We start from the raw sequence: 26,283 nt of genomic DNA, 5'->3' as shown, positions 1-26,283 counted from the left end.
AGCTCAGATTCTAGTGACAGCACTAATGAAGAATGATATGATCTAACAATGTTAGAAGCTGCTCCAGTTGTAGTAAAACAAGTAAAATCTAGAGAGGGGGAGGATAAAATTTCAGTTAAACACAACCCACTAAATCCAGAACAGATAGATCGCCTGTCTAAAGAATTTAAGCACCCTAAGGAAATGGGCATTGGTCCTTTCTTAACACAAATGACACGTAAATTCAAACTGTATTCTCTTCATCCATTAGACATCATATTTGTGTGCTCGCAAATACTCCTGCCAGTTGAAATTGAAGTCATGGAGGAATATTATGAGACACAGATAAATAAGTTGAAATCTAGAAAGCAGTGAAAGCAGTGCAGGACTGTAATATGGGGTTGCTTACAGTACTTAGGAACAATTTATGGTCTACTGTTTGCTGGCAAAAAGTTGTGGAATGTCATCAGGGGAAAATGAGCCTGTGAGTCCATACACACAGAGGTTTGCTGAGGTGTTTTTGCTCCATGGGGGAAGTTCAGAGTTTGTATCACTAGCAGACGTTCTGAATTCTCGGGTGTCAGTGGCCCAGTGGGCTGATGGCTTATCTCAAGAAATGAGGAAGGTTTTGCCACTGTTGAAGCCCAACTGGCGCACTAGTACACTGACCGAGTTGTCTAAGTGTTTAAAAGCATACGAGAGAGATGCGCAGGTTAAACTACATGTTGCCTCTGTTTTGCAAACTGTTCCCCAGCTGACAAGTAGTCAGGTCCTCCAGAATAAACATAACAACGTGTGTCACTTTTGTGGGAAAAAGGGACATTTGAAACGAGATTGTAAAAAGAGGAGATGGCAAAATTATAAATACAAGTCTAGTCCAGAAGAATTACAGTCTCAGTCAGATAGTCCTCTCACCTCAGAGGTAGCAGGACAGCTGTTAAAACTTATACAACAGGCTACTCAGCTGGCTGCCCCCACTCGGATTTCTGCTCTTTCAACAGATTCAGAGCATTTAAACTAGAAATGTCAGCTGTGAGAGCATATTTGGAGCCAATTCTCCAAAATAATGATAATAGATTGTATGTGAGAACCACTGTGAATGATAATGAATGTGATTTTTTGATTGACACAGGAGCACAAGATACTTTACTACCCACTGCAATGGCTAAAAAATTCAAACTGTCTTTGGTTAATACTGCTACTGTAAGTACAGGTGTAACAGGTGAAAGCTATAATACATATCAAACAGAGCCTGTGTGTTTAAGGTTTGGTCCTAAATCTATTTCTCTCTCCCTCATAGTAGCTCCAATTAAGTCACCTCCAATTTTGGGTATTGATGCCATTTCTCAATTGAAAATGCAATTGGAATTTGGAGCTGGGAATCCTAGGCTGTCTGTCCTTCCAGTTCAAGTGTTTGATCCTCAAATTAAAGACTATCCTATCTGGTCAAAATACAAGGATGAATGTGGACTGTTGGACATTGAACCAGTAAAGCTCACAGGAAAACCTCCACCTGTGACTAAGCAATATCCGCTAGCCAGGGAAGCAATTGAAGGTGTTCGACCAATTATACAAGAATTGGTTGATAAAGGTATATTAATTAAGGCACAGAGTGAGTCAATTTGGCCTGTAAAAAGGCTTCAGGGGCATGGCGTCTCACAGTAGATTATCGCATTGCTAACATGTGCATATGTATAACACCTATGGTTGCAGATCCTAGCAGCATTTTTGATGGAGTACCAAACACACACACAGTCTTCTCTGTTATTGATATGTCTAATGGATTTTGGTCTGTTCCACTTCACCCAGACAGTCGACCATGGTTGGCATTTTCTTTTGATGGTGAAATGTTTCAGTGGTCAAGACTACCACAGGGCCTACACAATAGTCCAACTATTTATCACCAGGCACTAAGGCGGCATTTGGCAGAACCACAATGTCCTGTTAAAAATTCCACACTAGTTCAATACATTGATGATGTCATGCTTGCTTCACCTAATAAGGAAGTGCATATCAATGAACTTGTGGCATTACTAACACATCTCAGTGCACATGGTCACAAAGCTAGTCTGGCCAAAGCACAGTTAGCCACACCTTTAGTGCATTATTTAGGGCAGTTAGTAACTGCTGAACAAAGGTCCATTCTTCCTGACCGTGCTTCTGCAGTGCATGCACTCCCAGTACCAACCACCATCAAAGGGCTTAGGTCATTCTTGGGCTTGTGCAATTATTGTCGTCCATGGATTGATTGGAAATTGCTCAGCCTTTATATGATATTTTGAAGGGAAGCCCCAAAGTAACAGATAGTGTTCAGGTTTCCAACACGGCTGAAATAGCAATTAAAGAGCTTAAGGATGCTCTGACATCTGCCCCAGCATTAAGTTTTGTTCAACCTGATCTTCCCTTCACATTGTATGTTCATGAAAATGATGGTTTTATGACAGCATGCCTCATGCAAGATCATGGTGGTCAGTTACAGCCTGTAAAGTACTGTTCAGCTAAATTGTATATAAATGCAACTGGGTTTGGTCCATGTTTGCCTGCAAAGGGCACAGATCACTAATCCCTTGTCATTAATGATGACTGCATTGTCTGATACTTGTAATGAGGGTGAAGATGATCCTGACTGTGTTGTTTTGTCACACAGTCCACATATGGATATTTCTGAAATTCCATTGGAAAATCCTGATTTGATTTTGTTTACTGATGGTTCAGCACAGATTCTGAATGGCTGTAAACATGTTGGATGGGCTGTCTGCTCGCCACATGCAGTAATTGCTCAGGGTCGTCTTCCTGATCATTTTTCTGCCCAAGCTGCTGAATTGGTGGCCTTAGCTAATACTTGTATGCTAGCTTCAGGTCTAACTGTAACAATTTATACGGATTCCAGGTACGCATTTGGTGTCATTCATGATTTTGGCCATATTTGGTGTCGTCGTGGTTTTCTGACAGCTGCTGGTACCCCTATAAAACATGCCTCTTTGGTTTCTGATCTCATGTCAGCTAGCGAGCTTCCAACAGAACTTGCAGTTGTTAAAGTAAAAGCTCATAATTCCTCTGACACAGATGAAGCACGAGGTAATGCCATGGCTGATGCAGCAGCAAAGGCTGCAGGGAAATTACCAGCAGTTACAGTAGCTGCTACAAAAACGAATGACACTAGTTTACAAACTGTATGTTCATCACTAATGCAAATGTATTCTGATGCTCCTGCTATTGAAGTGTGGTCTTGGGTGGATAAAGGTGCGTGTCTTGATTCCAGTGGGTTTTGGACAAAGGGAGTGAAGTATGTAGCACCTGAGGCACTTTTACCATACTTGGCTCAGCAAATTCATAGTTTAGGACATGTGGGTGTCCACAGCATGGTTCACCGGTTCTCCTCAGTATGGTGGAATCCCAAATTCCGCTCCCATGCATCTGATGTAGTGAAGCGGTGTATATTGTGTCAGTCAAACAATACAGTGGCGGGTGTATCCACACCTGCTGTGCACACAATGGCACCCCAGGACCTTTCACACATCTGCAAGTTGATTATATCACACTACCTCCCTGTCAGTGAAAGCAAGATGTGTTGATTGTGGTTGATAATTTTTCACGCTGGATAGAAGCTTATCCAACAAAAAAGGCAACTGCTTTGCACACAGCCAAGGTTCTGGTCCAAGACTATATTCCACGTTGGGGTTTGCCTGACATCATAGAATCAGACCAGGGAACACACTTTACAGGAAAAGTAGTGCAGGAAGTGATGAAAATGTTGCAGGTTAAATGGAAGGTCCATTGTCCGTACAGACCTCAAGCATCTGGTCAGGTGGAACGACAAAACCAAAATATAAAGCAGCGTTTGTCAAAGCTACACCAAAGTGGGGTTTCTTGGGTGGATGCGCTACCTGCTGTATTGTGTAGCATCAGAGCCTCACCTACACGCAAAATTGGTTTGAGTCCATATGAAATCATTACAGGACGTGCCATGTCTCTACCAGGAAGCATTGACCTTAGACAGGCAGATGTGCATCTTACGTCAGATGCCTTATTAATGTACTGTAAGCAGCTCACCAATTCTATACATTCTGCTCAACAACGTGTCAAAGATGCTTGGACTGAGCCTTCCAGGGGGGGACATCCAATTGTTCCAGGACAATTTGTGATGATTAAAAATCACACAGCTGGTCCACTTGAAGCAAAATGGAAAGGCCCATTCCAAGTGCTTTTAGTAACAGATGCAGCAGTATTGTGTCAAGGGAAGAAATCATGGACACACGTGTCACATTGCAAAGTAGTGTTACCACCTAACTAGGGACAGATGGCTGAACTGGTTGGGAGAGCTTTGGGAAGAACTGTATGCATGTAGGCTACAGGGGCCACACCCAAAGTGAAGACACCCTCTTTTCACCCTACGATACGATCAGCCAGTATCTTAGGAGCCCAGTGTTAGGTAGGGTAAGACGTGGTAATACTCGATGCAATAGTGAAGTGATGCTCCTCAAAATGTTAAAAGTTTATATACAGCCAACATGATACTGCCAAGTCTTTTAGATTTTGTTTTTGTTTTATTTTTTGTTAACATTATACTGCCAAGTCTTCTTGTTTTTTTGTTTTTTTTTGTATTTGTACCTTCTAGGTAAAGTCAAGAACAACAGTGGATGAAATTAAACTCCCTTGAAGATTTCTGCATGGATGTGTTCATCTCACTATTCCTGATAATCATCAAGGTAGATGACAGGAATGAAAATGGAATTGTTGTTTCTTCTACTGACCCTATGGACTACATGTGCTGCTGTTCACATCTCAGATGTGAGCGGTGACAATGTCTTTCAACTACACTACACTACACTAACAATTATATCTAATGTAAGATACATTAGGAAAGAAATAAGGCCTATTCCACTTAGGAATATCAAACGATTTTGTTTGTTTTATTTTTCTTTAATTTGTGTGTACGTTTCTTTTACGTACAAGAGGGAGAAATGTTGTATTATATTTTCCTTTGGATCTGAATTGTACCATTTCTCCTATAACATTTTGGACTGTTTTAGAGATCACACATTCCCTGTTTTTTAAACACCTTTGATAAGAACAGCTGTTAACTTTACGACCAGGAACTCAGATGATGTATATGGCCTAGGTTGTTTATGGCTTGTTCATGACAGTGATGTGTTATGACAGTTCCTGGTGCTTCCAGATCCTGTTTTAGGTAAAGATCAATCCATGTGTGAAATTGTAAAATGGGTATAAAGATGTGTGCCTCTAACAAACCATTAGATCAGTCTGAGATTCAGCTTATGACCAGATCATTCTGAGATCAGTCTGAGGATCAACCAGAGTGCTCAATAAACAGCATTATATCCAGACTGGTCTCCTCTCTTCACTTTTAAACCACCAGAAGACAAGTTTACAACAATACCATCACATCTCTCTCTTGAACACACATACCCTTTACTTTCTAACTTTTCTAACGCAATTGTTCTCCCCTCTGCTTCACTTCTTCCATCTCCTCCACCCCTTTTTTGTTTCACACACATCACTGTCCTTTCCACCTTTCATTCAAACTCTGCTCTCTTGCGCCAATATGCACACTAATATGCGTGCACAGGCATATTTCTCTCACTTTTTCATGCTGGAGCATGTGAGTGTAAGTTAGCAGATCAGCGGGGCTGATGGTCAGGCCTCATCAGTTTCTCTAACATGTACAGACACAAACACACACACTGTCTGAGTTGAGCCGTAGTACCTTGGCTTCGATGACAGCCTCAGTACAAGCCTGCAGCATGCTGAGGTGATGAGCAAAGACTAGGAACTTCAGCTGCTCCGATTCCAGCATCATCTTTATGTAGTCCTTCACTGCTCCTGCCTGAAGAGAGAGAGAGCAAGAGAGAGAGAGAGGTTGGGGTACAACTCATGATGTTACACTGCATTAATCAGAACTGTTTATTTTATTAATATAACATTATTGAGATTGCACAAGAGTACTGGGTACTCTTTGGTAGCAAATAGTTCAGTAGTAAAGTCCCTAAGCAACGTCTCAAAAGCAATGTCTACAATTCTGGAGACCTGCTGCTCTGCTGCTTTGACTTGATTACGTTGAGAGGTTCAGTGTTTTTTAAGGTAGAATGGTAAACATTCTGTTGTTTGTACATGGCCGAATTTTAACTTAAAATAAGTGATTACCCACCTATGGAGAACGGAGAGAGGAATATGCTTATCTCACTTCATGCTTTTAAATTTTTGGAGGTCTATTCATTGTCTAAATACCTCCAGATGCTGTTTCTCTGCCATTAGTAGAGATAGAGAAAGCCTGATATAACTCTTTTTTAAGTTTTATTATTTTTTTAACACATTTACTGATACTGGAACTTCGTAAAAAACAGTTTCCAACATGAAACTGACTGAGAGCTATAAAATGATGTAAAAACATCAACAGAATATATTTATTTTAAATTAAAATCGTGAAAATTGCCTTTAAGTGGACAATATTGTTACTGAGAGCAGGTTGATATTAACTATTTACATTTCTTTAATTGAAATGGACTACTTTAAATGGTTTATAAAATCTTTCTACATTAAACTACATTCTGAGGTCTGTATTACTTCTACTGTGTGGTCCAGTAATCACTGGCCATGTATGCCTGAGAAGATTTTTCTGTTCCACGCTAGAAAATATGCTTGAAATTACAACGTAGTCATTCATGCAGATCAAGTTAACCAGTATTTGTTGGTGTTTATGATACAGAAGTGAATAAAAGAACATTGAATAGATATTTCTCACTTATTTACATCACTAAGAGCTGTGATATCAAGTTTAATCTGAGCTTTACAGGATTCCATTATCTACTGATTATGAAGTATGCAATGATGTGAATGCCCTGTATCCTTAACAGCAATCATTAGCTGTGAGAAACACTCTTCTTCCCTCACTTCCTCTAAAAACGTTCCACTTCTGTTATTACAGCCTTGCTTTTCCGTTTTCACATCTTTTAATTGGTATCCAAAACTACTCCCTGTGAAGCAGCATTAAGGCTTGCAATGTATTTGTGTGTGTGTGTGAGAGAGAGAGAGAGAGAGAGAGAAAGAAAGAAAGAAAGAAAGGCAGGCTCAGGATAATTGGGAGCAGATGCTGCTGGGGTAAAAATATCGATGCTTGGCCAACTCTAAGCTGACCAGGAACATACACTTCCCCAAAAAAAGTGACATGCTTTCTGTCACAGATAGATAATATATAAAATGGATGTATGTGTGTGTGTGTTTATTACAGAAGTGAGTAGGCTGGATATGTAAGGAAATGACACTCTGAGCAGAGAGCAAATGGAAGAGTGGGAATAAATCAATAAAAGTGATTAAATGTGATGAACAGCAGGATGATATTAACTATGACATGGAGTCATTCACTCATAGACACACACTCACATACCAGGCTATTAGGGGACTATTAGCTACCATTATGTAAATGAGACAAAGCAGAGAAGGAGTTCTCAGAGAGAGATATAGTTATAGTTATATGTTATTTTTTTATTACAATTTGTTAGTTTATATTTTGACCTAGGATTATTGGTTAATTTCTCTGCCCTACTCTGCAAATTGTTCTTTTCTTATTGCACCACACATTTACACTTTTACACATATCAGAGACAGACAGATAGATATAGATGTAGTTATATGGATTTTAATCTGTATATCATAAAATCTATATATCAGTCAAGCGTTTAGAACGTCTATTTGTGACATGTTTTAGTGTTTGGGGCTGTTTGTATTTTAGCCAGCATGTGGCTGTCAAGTATAATAACGAATCTGCCCTGTCGTCTGTGCAAACACTTTGGCTATCAAGTAAGGTGCAGGATGCCCCCCTGCCTGTGCGAACACACCAGTGCCGAGTATGATACAGAATTGGCCCTCACTGCATATTCAAATGCTCCGGTTGCTGAGTAAAATACAGAATCAGCACAATTGTGCCTACTCTCCAGCGAGTGAGAGAGAGAGAGAGAGAGAGATATTAGTCCATCTACACTAATTGCTTTTTGAAATTAGTTATTTTTTTCCTTTGTATTTGGATCTTGATTTATTGGTTGATTTCTCTGCCCTTCGTTAGTGAAAATGTACTCTTTGTTATTGAAGTATGCAGAGTCTGACATTTGACTGTGATCTCAATTGCACCATATTATTGCAAGAACTTGCTCATTTATGTTTTTTTTTTAAAAAACCTGGACAAGAAATAAGACTAACTAAATAAATAACTAACTAACTAAATGAATAAATAAATAAATATTGTGCCAATGCTTTGGCCTAGTTCTGCATGGCCAACACAGACTCTCATCTGAACCACTGACTGCAGCCTGTTTCTCCCTACCCCATTCCCCACTTAGCACTCCTACTTAGCAAAACAACATGCACCAACTGCTTCACAACAGGGTTGCGAATTATCAGATTACAAACAGAAAATCCTCTACAAACATCTTATGATAAAGTATGCAAAACCATTACACTAGCAAACAAACAACTTGATGTCCACAAGAATGCTCAGATACAGGGCTTCCTGGCAGAACGTCATTAAGAGTCATCACTTCCACAGGTAATCACACTTAGCCTGATGTACAACATAACAACACTCACCGAACCAAGGGGTCATATTCCATCGCTCCAGGATAGAGTTCTGACAGTCGCAGGTCCCTATAAGTGATTCGGACAGTGAGCTGTGGTCAGGATGGTCACTCAAAGAAGTCTGCAGATGCACAGCCCCATCTACAGCAAGGTGTGTTGGGACACATTCATTCTTAAACCTTTATTAAAATTTCAGTGACCTGACCTGATTTGCCTCTGTGGCAATTATGCACCAGACAAGAAAACAATGCCTCAAAAACTACAACTGCAGCAGCATTCAATACATTATTTTATTTATTGCTATAATTGCAAAGGTTTTATTAATTTTCTTGCATTTTTTAGCGGTAAATCCATGTCTGATGCTCTGCTAAACCTTATAGCTACTTCATGGTTTCTATAGGTATAGTGGCTCTGACTTCAGAAATGGAGGATGAGGAGCAAACGACTCATTTCTCACTAGAAGCACAAAGCACCAGTCATTTGACCACAGAAAGAAAGAAACTTTTTTGCTTTGGATCAACTTCCAGAAAAACCACCCATCATGACATTTGCCAGAATTGTCAGTTTAATAAACTTTAAATAATCTATGTTAGGGTTAGTTGAAATAGATTTCATGCCTATTTGTGTGAAATTAGGCAATCAAGAAATCAGCAGGGATTTGTTCAGAATTTCTAAATTCTTTTTTCTCCTAGAACAAAAATAGGCAAAAGTTCACCTGTTGTAATATTCTGTTAATCAGACACATGATTTATATTCAAAACACAGCAGCACAGAACAACCCCTCATCAGCCATAAACAGCATAACAAATAAGCAGGTAATAGACAGAATAATTGACAGAAATCTGTAGTAGCAACTGCAAACATTAATCCCTGCAGACAGTTTCCTGTGAACTGTTACATCATCAAAACAGGCAGGAGTTTTTGTGAATGAGATGTAAACAAACATGGCAGACACTAGAGGAACCATAAACATAGATCAGACCTTCACACTAATGACGTGATTTAAGCATCCACTTGACAAGATCCACAATAATGAGTCATACATATTAAACAAGTGTCATATTTACATTTCACACAACTGTGGTGGCCCCGACTGCACTGGGAGAAGATCGGAGGATTGGATTCTGGACCAATAACACATTGTTATTCCCTTATATGAACAGGAACACCAGTTTGGTTTGTGTATGCACGTGTAACCAGGAGCTTTGAATATATATATGCTGCTGTGTTAGTTTGAATGTAGATCCTCTTTTGTAAATTTATGCCAAATGCATAAATGTAAATGTAAATAAATAAATAAATATACATATATATATATATATAAGCACTAGGTTGAATCTAAATCAATTACATCAAAATCTAGGTTCTTTAAAGGGATTGGATAATTTAAATAATCTTGGCTAATATATAAAAATAAATAAATAACTAAATAAAATATACAAGTAAATATATATTTTCCACTCCAAGGAAGACAAAATCAAAAACTATTAGTGATTTAGTGTATTTGTATTTGATGTGTGTGTAGTGGAGATGAACAGATTATTAATTTTAATAAAAGATATTATACTTTTTGGGGACTTAATATGCCAAAGTTATCTTATTATGCTGAAAGGCCTCTCTTAGCTGGTTTTCAGAGATTTTCAGTGACATCCCCTCCTTGCACCAAGCCAAGATCAGTAGGTGAAATTAGCATCCAGAGCAGGCTCGTAAAACATCACTACAGGACGTTTACGACCCAAGGTCCCAGGGTCAAGAGGAGAATCTTTGCAAAATGCAGAGAGACACACAGACTCAAACTTGTTTTCTCACACATTTTGAAAGATTGTTAAACAAAACAATCACAAACCTTAATTCCCATTGGTTTAAAACAATTTGAAGTTACATATGTGCACAACTGTTTAAAATTAACTCCATTTTGACAATCAAAATAGGTGGAACTAAGTTACATGTGTTTAAAGTCATTTTTGTTTTATATGAATTTATGTAGAACCAATGTAGCCACATACTATGTATGTAGCTGGTTAATAATTATGTAAAACTTATGGTGTGTCTGAATGATATCACTTTGTGTTAACATAATCTTTTATATTGCCAAGTATGACTCAGAATCCTGGGATATTCACTCACCAGGGATGGTCAAGTCTTTGTCTTGTCAAGTGTCATAAATTCTGTGTGATGCCACTACCAAGGTACAGGAAACAGCCAATCAGGAGCAAGAAATGCTCCAATTCTCCCTCACTGAGGACGAATCAAGTATTCAGGGCGGGTTTTCTAAACTCTGGTAAAAGCCAGTCACACACCACACTTAAGCTCTCACTCTTTTTAACACTACTCTGAGACACACTCAGAGAATTTTTGAGAGGAAGACGTTTTTCTGAGGAACGTCTCTCTCTCCTGCTTCCAGCAGACAATGCTTCTCAGATAGGGTAGTCAGAGATCTCCCCTGCTCTGCAGATGTCTCTGCAGGCGTAGGCTCTCTCATGACTCTCTCCAACAGTCTTGGGCCCCTCGTGGTCCAGAGAGAAACGATTTTTCTATAATAATGTTGTCCAGATAGAAACTATAGATTAAGAAAAGCTATAGTTTAACCCTAGCGAAATTTCAACGCCACACCCAGAGCATGGAAACCTAAGACCTCTGACCGTAAAAGGGACGACAACGCCTCCGGACCAACAACGACAAAAGAAGGCCGCATGAACCCTCAGAATGACCTTCTGAGATGAGGAGAAACCTGCCCAGGAGAGACCTGCATGGACGTGTCTCTCTCTCACAAGGCGGCAGATCAGCGACAGTGAAGAATCCCCACAGAGACCTTCAGAACACCACCAGCTCCGACGGCTGCGTCTGAAAGCCTCAGGAGAAAAGGAACGCCCGCGGCTGCAACCTACAAGGCCTGCGTCTGCAATTCTCCAGGAAGTCATGCCGGAAGGCACCGTCAGCGTCATGCTCCCTGTCCATCTCTGGACACGTAAGGTCACATTGTCTCATGTCTCTCATGGCTCATGGGTTGGTACTGAAATGCTTGCTGGGATAAACAATAGCCTTTCTTAGAATCTAGGGTAATTATCATAGAGAAATTCCCTCATATATTAATCTCCATGTTCCATCATATATCCTTGTAATCCATTTCATTATATGAATGTCTAATCAATATTCATTAATCTATTTTACAATTAATAAACCAGTTGTGTGATAAAACCAATCCTTGGTTATTTGTTTGTGTGTGCACCTTTCTTGTATGGAATTATAACTTCTAGTTCAGATTCAATTTCAGATTCAAGAACCCACAGCGGGTCAATGAGCATAATTCATTAATAATAGTTAATTCTAGCTAATTCTGCTGTATAATATGGGAAGATGGACTTCTTGTCTAAAGTTAAAATTAAGACAGGTAAGGACATTAAATATTAGGTAATGGCTCCCAAACATGAAGCTTCGCAAAATGAATGAAATAATTATTAATAAAATAATAATTAAATATCATTGACTCCGCTATGTAGTACTTATGCCACCGCAACGTGTGCAATACTATTTCCACTACATGTGTATTATCTAAGTCTTAAAATGTTAAATGATGTTTATCTATTTAGTTAAAAAAAATAGTTTAGGCTTGTCTGTTTACATAAAAAAAAAAGCTAAGAAACAAAAATATCTAAATGTGCAATAATATACACTGAATACATCATGAACCATGAATAACAATAATAATGATAAGGACAATTAAAAAAAAGAGCTCTTAGTTAAATAAAAATTATATAAAACATTAATAATAATACTAAAGGAATTTGATAAACCTCAATCAATTATCTTTCCTTGAGTGCACTCAGTCCCTACAGCCCCACAAAACAATGCATTCACATGGAAGGATAAGATCTATGTGAAGTGTACATTGTGAACTGTGCATTCCCACCTGTTAGCAAGCTTTTGTTTTCCTCTAATATTAACATTTCACACTAAGACTTTGTCTCGAATGACAAGATCAGCTGAGTCAAACCTGATTTTATGCTTCTCACCCAATTTATGAGAATACTCAGCTGCCAGTAAGTAGCTCTTCTTGAAGATTCTGATGTAGTTTTTTCACATACTCTGAGTGAGTCTTAAGTCTATCATTTGCAGGGCATATTCCCAGGACAAGGTCAATAGGTAAGGTGGGTTTACGACCAAACATCAGCTCATAAGGTGAGTATCCTGTCATATCATTTTGGTTGCAGTTATATGCATGTACCAGAGGTTTGACAAAGTCTCTGCAGTGATGCTTATCTTTTTCTGCCAAGATTCCAAGCATGCTTAGGAGAGTTTGTTTGAAATGCTCAACACGGTTTTACAGAGGATGATAGGGCATTGTTCTCACTTTCAAAAAGTTATGCTCCCTTGTTGGAACTGTGATTGTGTGTGATTCAAAATCTCTCCCTAGATCACTGAGCAGATGACCAGGAAATCCATAATAGACTATAAAGTTCTCCCACAGTGTTTTGGCAATAGTTATTCCTTTCTGATCTTTTGTTGGAATTGTTACAGCAAATTTTGTAAAAAATTATCTGTCATCACCAGTATATTCCTTGTATCCCGGTTGTCAGGCTCAATGAAGAGATAATCCATGCATACAAATTCCAGAGGTTAAGTTGTTAATATATTTTTTCATAGGAGTAGCTTTCTGAGAGCTTTCTTTTCTCCTGATATATCTTTCATATATTTGGGATCTTTCCTCAATGTCTTTTGCCATTCTGGGCCAATAAAATCTTGCATGTGAAAGAGTGAGGGCTTGTTCGAAACCAAGATGACCAACATCATTCACATCGCATTGCCTTCTCTCTGTATGATTTGTGCAACACTAAAGTTACTTAAAGGATTTCACTTTACTAAAATGAATGTAAAATACTTAATTTTTTATTTGGTTTGGTTGGTTTTGGGCCAGAAGGTTCGGCTCATGCGGGAGATAGGAAAAGAATGAGACTCAGACAAAAGCTTAAAGTTTTGAACATGCCTGGCTTGTGTATTTAGACAAAACAAGAAAATAAATAAAATATTTGGATCATTCCATGATGTGATGGCGAGCCAATCCCACAGACGAGCCAGTTAACCTTTTCCCGTGCTGCCCTGTACAGTGCAGTAGGCCAGCTACAACAAGGACCTCTGCTGCACCATTCTGCACCTGCTGTCCCTTCTTCCCCCACACACACACATGTACACAGACCTACGTGCACCCTTGGACTTTGGATGCTTTGCTGGGACTTTTAAGGACTTTTTGCGGACTCTACACATTCCACACAGCAGGAAGTGGACTTGGTATGGACAGGTTGGATCCATCCCTCCAAAATAAGGTTTTGTTGCAACAGTTGGTGAGATCAATGAGATTTGAGATTTATAAATTATACCCAAATTATATACAGCCTACTGTAAATTAGAAGGGTGCACCCAAATAAGTTGAAAGTAGTGATAACTGTTATTGTGAAACAACAGAACTATTGGTACCAAAAAGAGAACTTTTATTTAAGAAAAAAAATATTTTATTTTATTTGCTCCAAATATTTTATTTAATTTCTTGTTTTGTCTAAATACACAAGCCAGGCATGTTCAAAACTTTAAGCTTTTGTCTGAGTCTCATTCTTTTCCTATCTCCCGCATGAAGTATTTTAAATTCATTTTAGTAAAGTGAAATCCTTTAAGTAACTTTAGTGCTACATTTGGGCAGAACCAACTGACAAGCTTTATTACCATGGCCAGACCACACTCTATACAAGACACCATTTTGCAAGTGGAGCCTGTTCCACTCTCTCAAAATATTTTTACAACAGAAGTTTCGAGGTTCACTTCTTGCAAGGTTGGCTTCCTGTGATTTTCAAGGAAGAATATGATTTTCCTGATAGATGCATCATCCGCTGCACTCTGTACCAATCCTCATTGGTCATGCCAGGCATTGTCTGTTGGCCTGAAGTAGCAAAGTTGGCAGGTATCGATGAGACATCTAAAGCAAGGGACTCAACAAGAGGAGTTTCCAATGGCTCAAAACATCTACCTGAGAGAACAGAGTGACGTTGTACAGCAGAGAACAATTCTTTGGGAACGTCTTGACCTTTTCCATTTAGTAAGCGCCATTTAAGATACTTAGTTCTCTCCATTTCCTTCAAGAAATTGTCATCTTCCAGAGGAGGATCTTGAGGTCGTCAGGACAACCCATCTGCATCTTTGTCCAGCTCTATATATGATAGTAAACTGATATGTCGACAAAGCTGCCAACCAACGATGTCCTGCTGCATCTGATTTTGCAGATGTCAGTACATATGTTAGAGGGTTATTATCAGTTAGGACAGGAAACTCAGTGCCATATAAGTAATCTCTGGATTTTTCAGGTACAGTCCCTTTTAATGCCAAAAATTGTAGTTTGTGTGCTGGGTAGTTGCTTTCACTTTTGGATAGTCCTCTGCTGGCATGAGCTATTACTCTCATCCTCCCTCCTTGCTCTTGGTAAAGTGCTGCACCCAGTCCTTTTTGACAAGCATCGGTGTGTAGGATATATGGAAGCTTGGGGTTTGCAAAGGTAGGAATAGGCGCTGATGTTAATTTTTCAAAGAGAATTCTAAAAACTGTGTCACATTCAGCGGTCCGCTCATCACCAAATGGCAAGAGCTCAAAGCAGTCTTTGAACAGTCTTTCTTGTATATTTTCCCTCTTTTTCTGGGTTGAGAGTGTCCAACTGTAAAGCAGTTTAAAGGTTTTGCTATCTTGGAATAGCCTTCAACAAAATGCAGTATAATACCCTGTAAAGTCAAGAAAACACTATAATAAAGTGTCCTAAATGCTTCACCAAAGTCTTGAAGAAATGACACTTCTCTGGAGACTGATTAAGTACTCTCATCAGCCTTTACTTGTGCTCTTCTAATGTTTCTGAGAAAATAATAAGATCATCAAAAAACACCAGGACTTAATTTAAGTGTAAATCTCCAACACACTTCTCCATGAGATGCTGAAATGTACTTGGTGCATTTGTTACCCCCTGAGGCAAACAATTAAATTCTCAAAAACCTAAAAGACACACAAAGTCTGTCTTGTGTTTGTCCTCTTCTGCTACCTCCACTTGATAGTTTCTAGATTTTAGATCCATGACTGAGAACCATTTTGCAACACTGAGAGCTGAGAATGTCTCCTCTTATTAGGAAGAACATATGCATCTTTCATAGTGTGTATATTCAGCTTCCTATAGTCAACAGACAATCCAACCTTTCCATTCTTTTTCTTAACTACAACAATATGTGATGCAAATGAACTCTCAGATTCTCTCACGATTCCAGGAGTTCTCGCAGATGTTGCTTCACAGCTTCTCGGTCACATGGATGGATTGGTCTGGGCCTGTAAGAGGTCTGCCTGGGGCTGGGGCAAGGCTGCCTGCTAAGCCACCCACAGTCACTAGAGGGAGACAGAGACACTCTTAATTTGGGGCAATTGGTTCCACCTGGGCTACCCCTACTTAAGGGAAGCCAACACACACCTCTGTGCTCAGTCTTGGGTTTCTCTTTTCAGAGTGCCATGAGGGCTCTTGAGTGTTCTCCTGGGTCTCTCTATCTTCTTCTCCACCAGAGCTTTCACTTTTTTCCCTTGGGATTCAATATTTTATTTTCTTTACCATTTTTTCGTATAAATAAATAAGTAGAAATAAGTTGTGTTCTATTTTTAATTTCTCTTGTCTCAACTTATCCTTCCCTTTTGTTTTGGGAAACTCTATTGCCTTTGTTTTCTTTTGCTCAGTTTTGAGCTGATCAGTTTTCCCCTGACATCTTGTTTTCCTCTCGTGTTTCATTTTGTCTCGGCATTCCTAACACCCAGAGGGGTTGTTTGTGTGTCTCTGCACTTGAGGCCTATTTCTCTAGTGCCCTGTTGGTGGCTTGCCCTGTTTCAATCCACCCCTGGGTGAGCTGCCACATTACAGCAAGACTGAGCCATTACCATGGACTCAGCAGAGTCACCAGACATAGAGCAGCTCAAAACTGCTTTGAGTCAGGGTGCTGCCATTGGTAGACATGAACAGACCCTTCAACAAATTCTGTCTCAGCTGCAGGGTCTTACTGCAGTCCTTCAGGCTGAACCATCTGTGGCCACAAGGACTGCACCTGCCCCCCCTCCAGCCCCAAACCCAACACCCATTTCAGAGGGTAAGCCCCACCTACCACCACCGGAAATATATAATCGGGATCCAGGCCACTGCAGAGATTTTCTGCTTCATTGTTCTCTTGCCTTTGAGCAGCAACCCTCTCGCTTCCCCACAGAGAAGTCTAAGGTGGTATTTATCATTTCACTGCTAACAGACCGGGCTCTTGCTTGGACCACTCCCATATGGGAGAATTGTCCTACTGTGTGTGCCTCCATAAAGGAGTTCACAACTATGCGTAACGTTTTTGATCACCCTGCCAGTGGGGGTTAAGCTGGTCCCCGTCTTCTACGCTTAAGTCACGGAAAGAGATCCGTGGCCGATTATGCTATTGAGTTCCGTACTCTTGCTGCTGAAAGTGGCTGAAATACATCAGCACTAACAGCAGCTTTTTGCAGGGGCTGAGTGAGCAACTCAAAGATGAGTTAGCACCAAGAGATCTCCCTACCTCTCTGGAAAGTCTCATTGAGGTAGCCCTCAAATTAGATAACCGGTTACGAGAGTGTCGGCGGAGACAAGAAACCTGGGTTCCTCTTCAACGGGGCTACGTACCCCCCTCCCCTTCCTCTTCTTCTTCTCTGCTTCTTCCAGAGTCATGTGATGAGGGTGAACAACCTATGCAGTTGGGGCATGCTTGCCTATCTCGCAAGGAACGAGAATCCCGTATGCGAGAGGGCCGATGCCTATACTGTGGGCAAACAGGACACTTGCGTCCAACTTGCCCAGAGCTTTGAGTAAAAGCCAGGGCTCATCACAGGACAGGAGATCTGTGATGGGCAAAAATCCTTCTCCTGTTATCTCTGGGGTGTTTGTTAATGCAACAGTGTCCTGGGGACAGAACCATGAGAAACACCTTAGAGCATTTATAAATTCCGGGGCAGCTGGCAACTTTATAGACTCTGGCTTAGCTACAGCCTTAAAATTGCCACTGGCATCTTTAGAACATCCTCTACCCATTTCAGCAATTGATGGGCGGTCTCTTGAGCCAGGGGTCATTTCACAACAGACATGACCACTCTCTTTGCAAATTGGCCAACACACTGAATTGATCACTTTGTTCTTAATCAGTGCCCCCCATTTGCAGCTGGTAGTGGGGTTTCCCTGGCTGCAGCGTCATAACCCTCGCATTGACTGGGCAACTCAGTCAGTAACAGCCTGGGGACCTCAGTGCCAGGGGTCCTGTTTGCAAAAGCACCCCACTTATCCTGGATTCATTTCATCACTCTCGGACATTCCAGGTCTATCTCGAGTTCCTTATGAGTACCTCAATTTAAAGGAAGTGTTTAGCAAGCAAAAGGCCCAGATTCTGCCCGCTCATTGGTCGTATGATTGTGCCATTAACCTCCTCCCAGGTACCAGTCCTCCTCGGGGAAGATTGTTTTCTCTCTCTGGCCCTGAGTGGAAAGCTATGGAGGAATATATCCAAGAGGCATTAGCTTTAGGCTTCATCTGGCCTTCCACCTCCCCAGCAGGTTCTTCTTTGTGGCAAAGAAAGATGGGGGTCTTCATCCCTGTATAGACTACCGGGGTCTGAACAAAATTACGGTGAAAGACCGCTACCCCTTGCCCCTCATGACCTCTGCTTTTGAAGCACTCCAACAAGCCTCAGTTTTTACTAAACTGGATTTGGGCAGTGCCTACAACCTCATCCGTATTAGAGAAGGTGATGAGTGGAAAACGTCTTTCATCACTCCATCAGGCCACTACGAGTACCTTGTTATGCCATTTGGATTGATGAATGCTCTGGCTGTTTTCCAACGCTACATTAATGAGGTCTTGAGGGAGGCATTAGACCAATATGCTTTTGTGTACCTGGATGACATTCTCATCTATAGCCAATCTATGGAAGATTCTATACTTCATGTGAGGAGTCCTTCAGCTACTCCTAGAGAACCATCTCTATGTGAAACTCGGAAGTCTCTGTTCCATGCTTCATCTGTGTCCTTCCTTGGATTTGTTGTATCCAAGGGCCAACTATGCATGGATCCAGCTAAGATCAAAGCAGTTGCTGAATGGCCACGCCCCACTTCTCTCAAACAAGTTCAGTGCTTTCTGGGCTTCGCTAATTTCTTTCGCCGTTTCATCAGAAATTTTAGCACTGTGGCTGCTCCATTAACCTTCCTAACAAGAAAAGACATAGGGAGGTATCTATGGACTGAAGCAGCACAGAAGGCTTTCGAGGAGCTTAACACTAGAACTACCTAACCGCTGCCATTTGGCAATTATACCTTTAAATCCCAAAGAACTGCCATTTGGCAGGTGTGAACAGCTCACCTTGCCTCCAGTGTTATGTAAATGAGGCCATTACATTTGAAAGGAGACACTCTACTGCACTCCACACTCTTCTCTGCAACAAGCTGGTGAACCCCCCACCCCCAAGAAAAGTCAACATTACCAGAAATTTAGATTCAAGTTAGTTTTATTGGTATATGCACAGGAAAGAAACGTTTTGCTTGGTTTCCCTGTACAATGAAATAGTAATAAAGGAAGTAATAAAAGATAAAATAAGCATGCAACAATATGATAACAAAAGTATTCATAAATAGAAATGTAAACTATACAGAAATTTAAACTATGCTAATAAGCCTATTTACATGCAGTCATTGTGCAGTAGTGCGCTACATTGTTTGTTGTCAGACTGGTATGAAAACCCAATAGACAATAGACACTTCTTCTAGCAAAAGCAGTTGGCTCTCCATCCATGGGATTGCATTCGATTGGGCTGTGATGCAGAGGCCTTCCGATCTGTTCTGCCACACTGTGCCATCTTTTGCTGTCTCTGTCAGCCACTCGTGTGTCTCCATGCGACCTCTCTTTCCTGGAGGCGGTGAAGTCTCCTCATCTACAGGACCATATGTTTGAGATTTGATTAGTGAAAGGTTGAAATAATGTGAAATTGACACAAACATGGTATTTGAATTATAATTCCAAAACATTTCAAGTATGCGTCTTTTGTACTAATGTAGGATTGTTTTCACAGTGCAAAAAGTGGCATATTGATTAGTCAAAATAGCTCTGATATTTTGTAACCTTAGTTTAAGTAGTTTTTGTCTTTTGAAAAACTGCCAATAGGTAAAGATATTTTTACATAAATTTATACAAAAAACAACCCTCAGCTACTTGAAAAAGACATTTTTACTTAAACTTTTTAAAACCCAAAGTAAAAGAATCGTATCAGGACATTTTGTCTATTTTTAAGTCAAAATACAAGTCAAAATTACTCAAATTAAAATAGAATAATATTCTTGAGCAATTTTAACTTATCAAGATTGTACTTTTTGCAGTGTGTCTCTTCCAAAATCACAACAGCCATAACCGGCAAACAAAAATAGGAAATCTTACCAGAAGAGATTTCAGAGTCACCGCTCTGATCAATAGTAATTTCTTCTCCATCGGAGTCACATGGGTTGACATGGTTGAGGATCATGTCCAAAGCCTGCTGTGTACTGTAAACCTTTGCCATCTTTGCTTCTCGGTCAATAGAGTAAGTGAAATGTGTGGTGACGTGGCTTTTTATCCACATGGATGTGGATACATACATAATCGTTATCATCATCATTCATGCTATCACCCACCACACCCATCCCGTTCACTGTTACCTGGTACTGGCATATTTCGATCTAATGGCTGCAACAACAACATTTTTAAAATAAATATAGAACCCATCTCAGTTCCCTCCATGTATATTTGTAATATTGTATTATAGTGAGAAATGTTTATTCTATTTTATTTCAGCTATTTACTTTGGTGCAGTTTATTATATAAAGTTTATGCACTTTATTAACAAGTTTTCCTATGTCAGAGGTCATCTTTCTCTTTATTCTAAAACTGACACAAAGAAATTTGAACTATAATTCCAAAACATCTCAAGTCTGCCTCCTTTGTACTAATTTTGGATTGTTTTCTCACTGATTGGTCAAAACAGCTAAAGTTCAGATTTTTTAACCATTATTTTAAGTAATTTTGCCTTTTGAAAAACTGCCAACAGGTAAAGACATTTTTATATAAATTTATACAAAAAAAGCAACCCTCAGCAACTTGTAAAAAGGAAATTTTTACTTAAACTTTTTTAAAACCCAAAGTAAAAGAATCTTATCAGGACATTTTGTCTTGTTTTAAGTCAAAATATCTCACCCCATTGGCACTTTTTTTTGACTAAATATGACTCAAATTAAGAAAATACTATTTTTGAGCAATTTTAACTTTTACTAAGTTTTTGTAGGTTTCACATCAAATGATATTGCATTAGATCAACAAATATAAACTAAAAAGCTTAAATAATTCTTCATTTTGTGTATTCTAAATAAACAAGTATTATTTCATCATATTTTTAAAAGATTATAATAATAATTGTTATTATTATCAGCAGCTGAGAAATTATTGAGAAAATATTGTCCACATTTGCCCCGAACTAAACTCCTGAAAGTCTGTGCCTCCTGTGACTCTCAGAGCTTTCAGTCAACATAGTTCACACTATCACCACCCCCGGTCCTATGTGGGTGCCTGTCAGATGTGTGCCCGAAATAAAGAGCCCAGAACACGACCGACAGGCTTACTCCACCCACTTCCTATACCTTCACGTCCATGGTCCCACCTCTCCTTGGACTTTATCACAGGTTTGCCCAAATCCCAGGGCAACACAGTGAAATTAGTCATAGTTGACAGGTTCTCTAAGGCCTGTAAATTTGTGGCACTCCCCCAAGCTCCCATCAGCCAAGGAAACTGCCAAAACTGGTGCTAGAGCACGTGGTCAGGGTCCATGGGTTCCCCACTGATTTGGTCTCTGATCGGGTCCCCCAGTTTGCTAACAGGTTTTGGAAGGCCTTTTGCCAACTACTAGGAGCCTCGGTGAGTCTATCATCGGGTTTTCATCCGCAGTCTGGCCAAACAGAAAGGGTCAATCAAGACCTAGAACGTACCCTCCGGTGTCTTGTCTCCTCCAATCCGTCTTCCTGGGCTGATCACCTGATCTGGGCAGAGTACGCCCACAATACTTTATGGCACATTTCCCTGCGTATGTCTCCTTTTGAGTGCCAGTTTGGTTATGACCCTCCAATATTTCCAGAGCAGGAGGTTGATGCAGGAGTCCCAGCTGCTGAGCAATTTGTTCGACGATAAGGTTGGGCATGGCAGAAAGCCAGAATTGCCCTCCGGGCCGCCTCAACAGCCTAAAAGAAAGCAGCAGACAAGAGAAAACAACTTGGGCCCACCTTCCGGTGGGTCCTTTCAAGATCCTCCGTAGAGTGAACCCGGTCTCTTATCGTTTGCTCCTCCCTTGTTCCATGCGTATCAACCCCACATTCCATGTTTCATGCTTGAAGCCTGTACTTTGCAGTACCCTTGCCTCTACCTCTAATCCTCCGGCTCCACGCATGGTAGCTGGTTCACCGGCGTACACTGTCTGACGCATTTTGGATTCGCGCCGGGTCCAAGGCTCCACCCAGTACCTTGTGGACTGGGAGGGATATGGCCCGGAAGAATGCTCGTGGGTTCCGGCTCGTCACATCCTGGACCCCGAGCTCATCCGGGACTTCAGACGTGATCGTGCTGCGGGTTTGCGAACGTCAGGTGCCGTTCCTAGGAGGGGGGGTCCTGTAAGAGGTCTGCCTGGGGCTGGGGCAAGGCTGCCTGCTAAGCCACCCACAGTCACTAGAGGGAGACAGAGACACTCTTAATTTGGGGCAATTGGTTCCACCTGGGCTACCCCTACTTAAGGGAAGCCAACACACACCTCTGTGCTCAGTCTTGGGTTTCTCTTTTCAGAGTGCCATGCAAGTCTGGCTGGTAATTCGGTAAAGGCTCTTAAGTGTTCTCCTGGGTCTCTCTATCTTCTTCTTCTCCACCAGAGCTTTCCCTCTGGTTTTTTCCCTTGGGATTCAATATTTTCTTTTCTTTATCATTTTTGGTATAAATAAATAAGTAGAAATAAGTTGTGTTCTATTTTTAATTTCTTTTGTCTCATCTTGTCCTTCCCTTTTTGTTTTGGGAAACTCTCTTGCCTTTGTTTTCTTTTGCTCAGTTTTGAGCTGATCAGTTTTCCCCTGACATCTTGTTTTCCTCTCATGTTTCATTTTGTCTCGGCATTCCTAACATCCACAGGGGTTGTTTGTGTGTCTCTGCACTTGAGGCCTATTACTCTAGTGTCCTGTTGGTGGCTTGCCCTGTTTCAATCCACCCCTGGGTGAGCTGCCACATTACAGGGCCTTTCTTTAAAAGGTGTGTCATCTGTCTGATGCGATGCTTTACTGCAGTTGTGTGACCAAATGACAATTCATTAACTGCAAAAACATCAGGTATGGAATTCATACACTTGGTGACACATCTTTGCCACTCATTGGCAATAGGTGAATTTTCAAAGTTAAAAGTAATGTTTTTCTGTGGCTCATAGTCAAATGCATATGGCTGCTCACCCTTTAAGGATATAACACAATGAGAAGAAAATATTGCAGCAATCAACCTTTTTGGATGTAGTGTGACATTACGGTCTGTTACATTTCTGAACTGGGATTTTGTATGAAGCTTTATGTGGAATATCTATTAAAGCTGTCTCAAGAAATAGTCCACCAGACAGAAGGAAATATTCCGATGACTCTAGAAAAAATGTGGAAGATCCTCATATTACCAAAAACACAAATAATCCTGCTGGCATGGTGACAGGCTTTTTTGCATGTAACCTGACATGACAATGTTGGTCCTCAAAACCATGAGCCACATACTGGAAAAGCAGTGTGTATGCACTATGCATAGTAGTTTAAAGATGTTTAAGGTGCCCTATACTTAGCCCTCTGCTTTGTACACTTTCAGTTCTAAAATTTTCTGGCTACAAGAGTAGGGTTGGGACTGTTAGAACAGTTAGAAGCAATGTGGCCATCTTCACCATATTTGAAGCAGAACCATGGTCTAATGAACTGAGAAATATGTCACTGCAGATATTGAATTGACAGCTTGACAATTAGTCTTCAAACAACAACCCTGAGCAGTTTCATTAGTCTGTATTGGAGTGTTGTACCTTTCACCATTTTTCACTGATAGAGCAGTGACCTGTTTCCGTAGAGCAAAAACTTCTTTCATGAGATGATGGTCATCAGTCTTTTTCTTGGATTCAGAAATACTTGTTTCCACAAGTTTAGGTGAAATGCCATATAGCATGTGTGCATGAGCAGTATCCCTTAAAGCTTCCCAAGTGTTTCTTCATCCATTACATCTTTGCAAAACAACTGTCCAGTTCAGTTCTAATTAATAGTAAAAATTCAGCAAATGACGGTGGACAGTTCAGTCTTTGTTCCAACTGGAGACTGGTGAGTAATATCTGATCGCAGCATCCTCTGAGAAATTGTCTCAGCAGGTGCTTGTTTAAGTCAGAAAGAAGGACACCTCTAGAAATGACTTTAGCAAGAAGGTTTTGCAGTCTCAGGACATAAGCAAAAGGTTTGTCTCCTGCATTTTTGTTGGAGCTAAGAAAAGTTGTGAGAAGTTCTTCCCCATTTTCTACCATACTAAATTCAGATTCAAGCTGAGCAAGGTAAGAAAATCTTTGTCACATTTTAACCTTCAGAGACAGATGAATCACACACAAGTTGATCAACATGTGTGCGCCAAGTGTCATCATCTACTTCACAATTTGGTTTGGGAACCCTACCTGAGAAGGTAAGTATTTTGCACTGGATGAAATGCAAAGGAGATGATTCATTTCTGATAACATGCTCAACAACAACTTTCTGAACGATGGTTCACCTCATTTTCATCAATGTATAGTGGACTAGATGATACATTGTAAGGCAAAATGTTAGGGCTAGTTTGATCTCTCCTGGATGCCGAAGATTCATGTTGAGTTATTGTCTCGCCATAAGAGCTGGAACTATGTTGAGCAGTGGGGCATGCATCACCAGCCTGAGAAGGGTTTGAATATCCTTTAAGTTGCTGAATCTCTTTCTGAAGTGCAGTTACAAAGCCTACTATTCTACTTCCCGAAACTGCATTTAGTTCTTGTAGGGACCTCTGAGCTATTCCTCTGCCCATCTCTTCTTCTTCTGACACACATTTTTGATAGTTCTCACATGTTACAGCAGGATTTTTAGGGCTTGGAAAGCTTCCTAGACTGTCAGGGTCTTGAAATTGAGCTTTCAGATGCGTAATGTGTCAGATCTACCCTGTGGTTGATTTGGCTTATCGGAAACCCTGATTCTTAATTTCTCCATTAAATTTAAAAAAGAAAATGCAACTATCTTAATCAGAGTAAGAGTCCTCAGTGCCAGTCACATGCAAACAGCTTGGACCATGTACTTTAAAGGTCCATATAGGAATTCAGTGAGTACTAAAGTAATGCAGAAAAACATAGATGTAAAAAAATTAAAACACTGTCAATATTTATCCTGTCAGATACTGTAAATTTAACACTTTCATAAGTCTATGCAATATTAAGATATACAGTCATGTGAAAACTTTAGGACACCTCATGAAAACCTTTGTCTTTTATGAACATTTTTAAACATATGTACATATGAGCTTCATTTGAACAGTACTGAGAGATGGAGCTTATATTACTTAACAAATAAAACTGAAAAAATTACTTATAAACACATGTTTAATGAGCAAAATTGTAAACTTCTTGTGAGGAATAAGATATGACCCCCTACATTTATTACTGTTTAAAATGTCTATATTTAGAATCAGATGTACCATATCAGCTGCAAATGAATCATTAAAAAGTACATTGGAGGAGGCTGTCTTATTCAAACCTCAGACATTAGTTTCATTTGCCCTTGGTTGCTGAAGTGATTGGTATCACCATGCTGAGATCTAAAGAGATCTCTGAGGCCTTCAGCAAGAAGGTTATATGTGTATACGAGTCAGGGAATGGATGTAAAAAGATCTCAAAACAATTGTAAATTATTTTCCAGACAGTAGAATGGCTGCTTTCTAAGTGGAGAACATTTAAACCAACTGCCAACATGGCCAGGCTAGGCCATTACTAACAAGTTCTGTCCAAGGGCAGACAGCAAGATGCATAAAGAATAATGAGGTAAGAACCCCTTACCAAACGTGACACGGAGGTGGAAATGTCATGGTTTGGGGATGCTTTTCTGCAGTAGCCCCCCCCCAAACATTTTGGGAACCACCGGTATTAAGATTTATGTATACCAGCTACATGCCTCAATCATCAGACAACTGCTTCAAACTGTGTTAAATTGGTCAGTGATCAGTAATAAAATATTACCTATAAAATTTGCAACAAAATGTGAGGTGATATACATTTGCCTGTGTTTAACACACTGAATTATTCTTTCAAATGAATAAATTAAATTAAATTAGAGGAGGCGGATGGAAAAAAAAAAAAAGCCAGGTGTAACTGAAAAGGTCGCCGTTATGGCCGGCATCCTTGTTGGTCCAGCCTCCTGTGGCTCGTTCCCATGGCAATGCCATCACCTCTCAGATGGAGAACAGAAGGGCTGGTTGCCATGGTGGTCATTAGGGGATGACAGCATACTGTCTGCTGTCCTTCTTGCTAATGTAGGAAAAAGCATTGTGTGGGAGTATGTGTGTGTTTATGTTTATATAACTGTACCAGGTTT

At 40.2% G+C, this 26,283-nt stretch overlaps 1 protein-coding gene across 3 annotated transcripts in view; it reads right to left on the bottom strand.

Moving 5' to 3' along the window:
- Nucleotides 1-26,283, bottom strand: part of LOC136677970 (DNA annealing helicase and endonuclease ZRANB3-like) — a 166,776-nt gene that overhangs the window by 77,082 nt on the left and 63,411 nt on the right. For all 3 annotated transcript variants that reach the window (XM_066655694.1, XM_066655696.1, XM_066655695.1), the window contains exon 9: nucleotides 5,708-5,827. In XM_066655694.1, the coding sequence (XP_066511791.1) occupies nucleotides 5,708-5,827 (120 nt within the window). The remainder of the gene's footprint in view (nucleotides 1-5,707; nucleotides 5,828-26,283) is intronic.

Source organism: Hoplias malabaricus, chromosome Y (assembly GCF_029633855.1).
Source record: "Hoplias malabaricus isolate fHopMal1 chromosome Y, fHopMal1.hap1, whole genome shotgun sequence".
Classification (NCBI taxonomy): domain Eukaryota; kingdom Metazoa; phylum Chordata; class Actinopteri; order Characiformes; family Erythrinidae; genus Hoplias; species Hoplias malabaricus.
The sequence above is the reverse complement of the archived record's forward strand: the minus strand, read 5'-3'. Positions and strand labels throughout refer to the sequence as shown.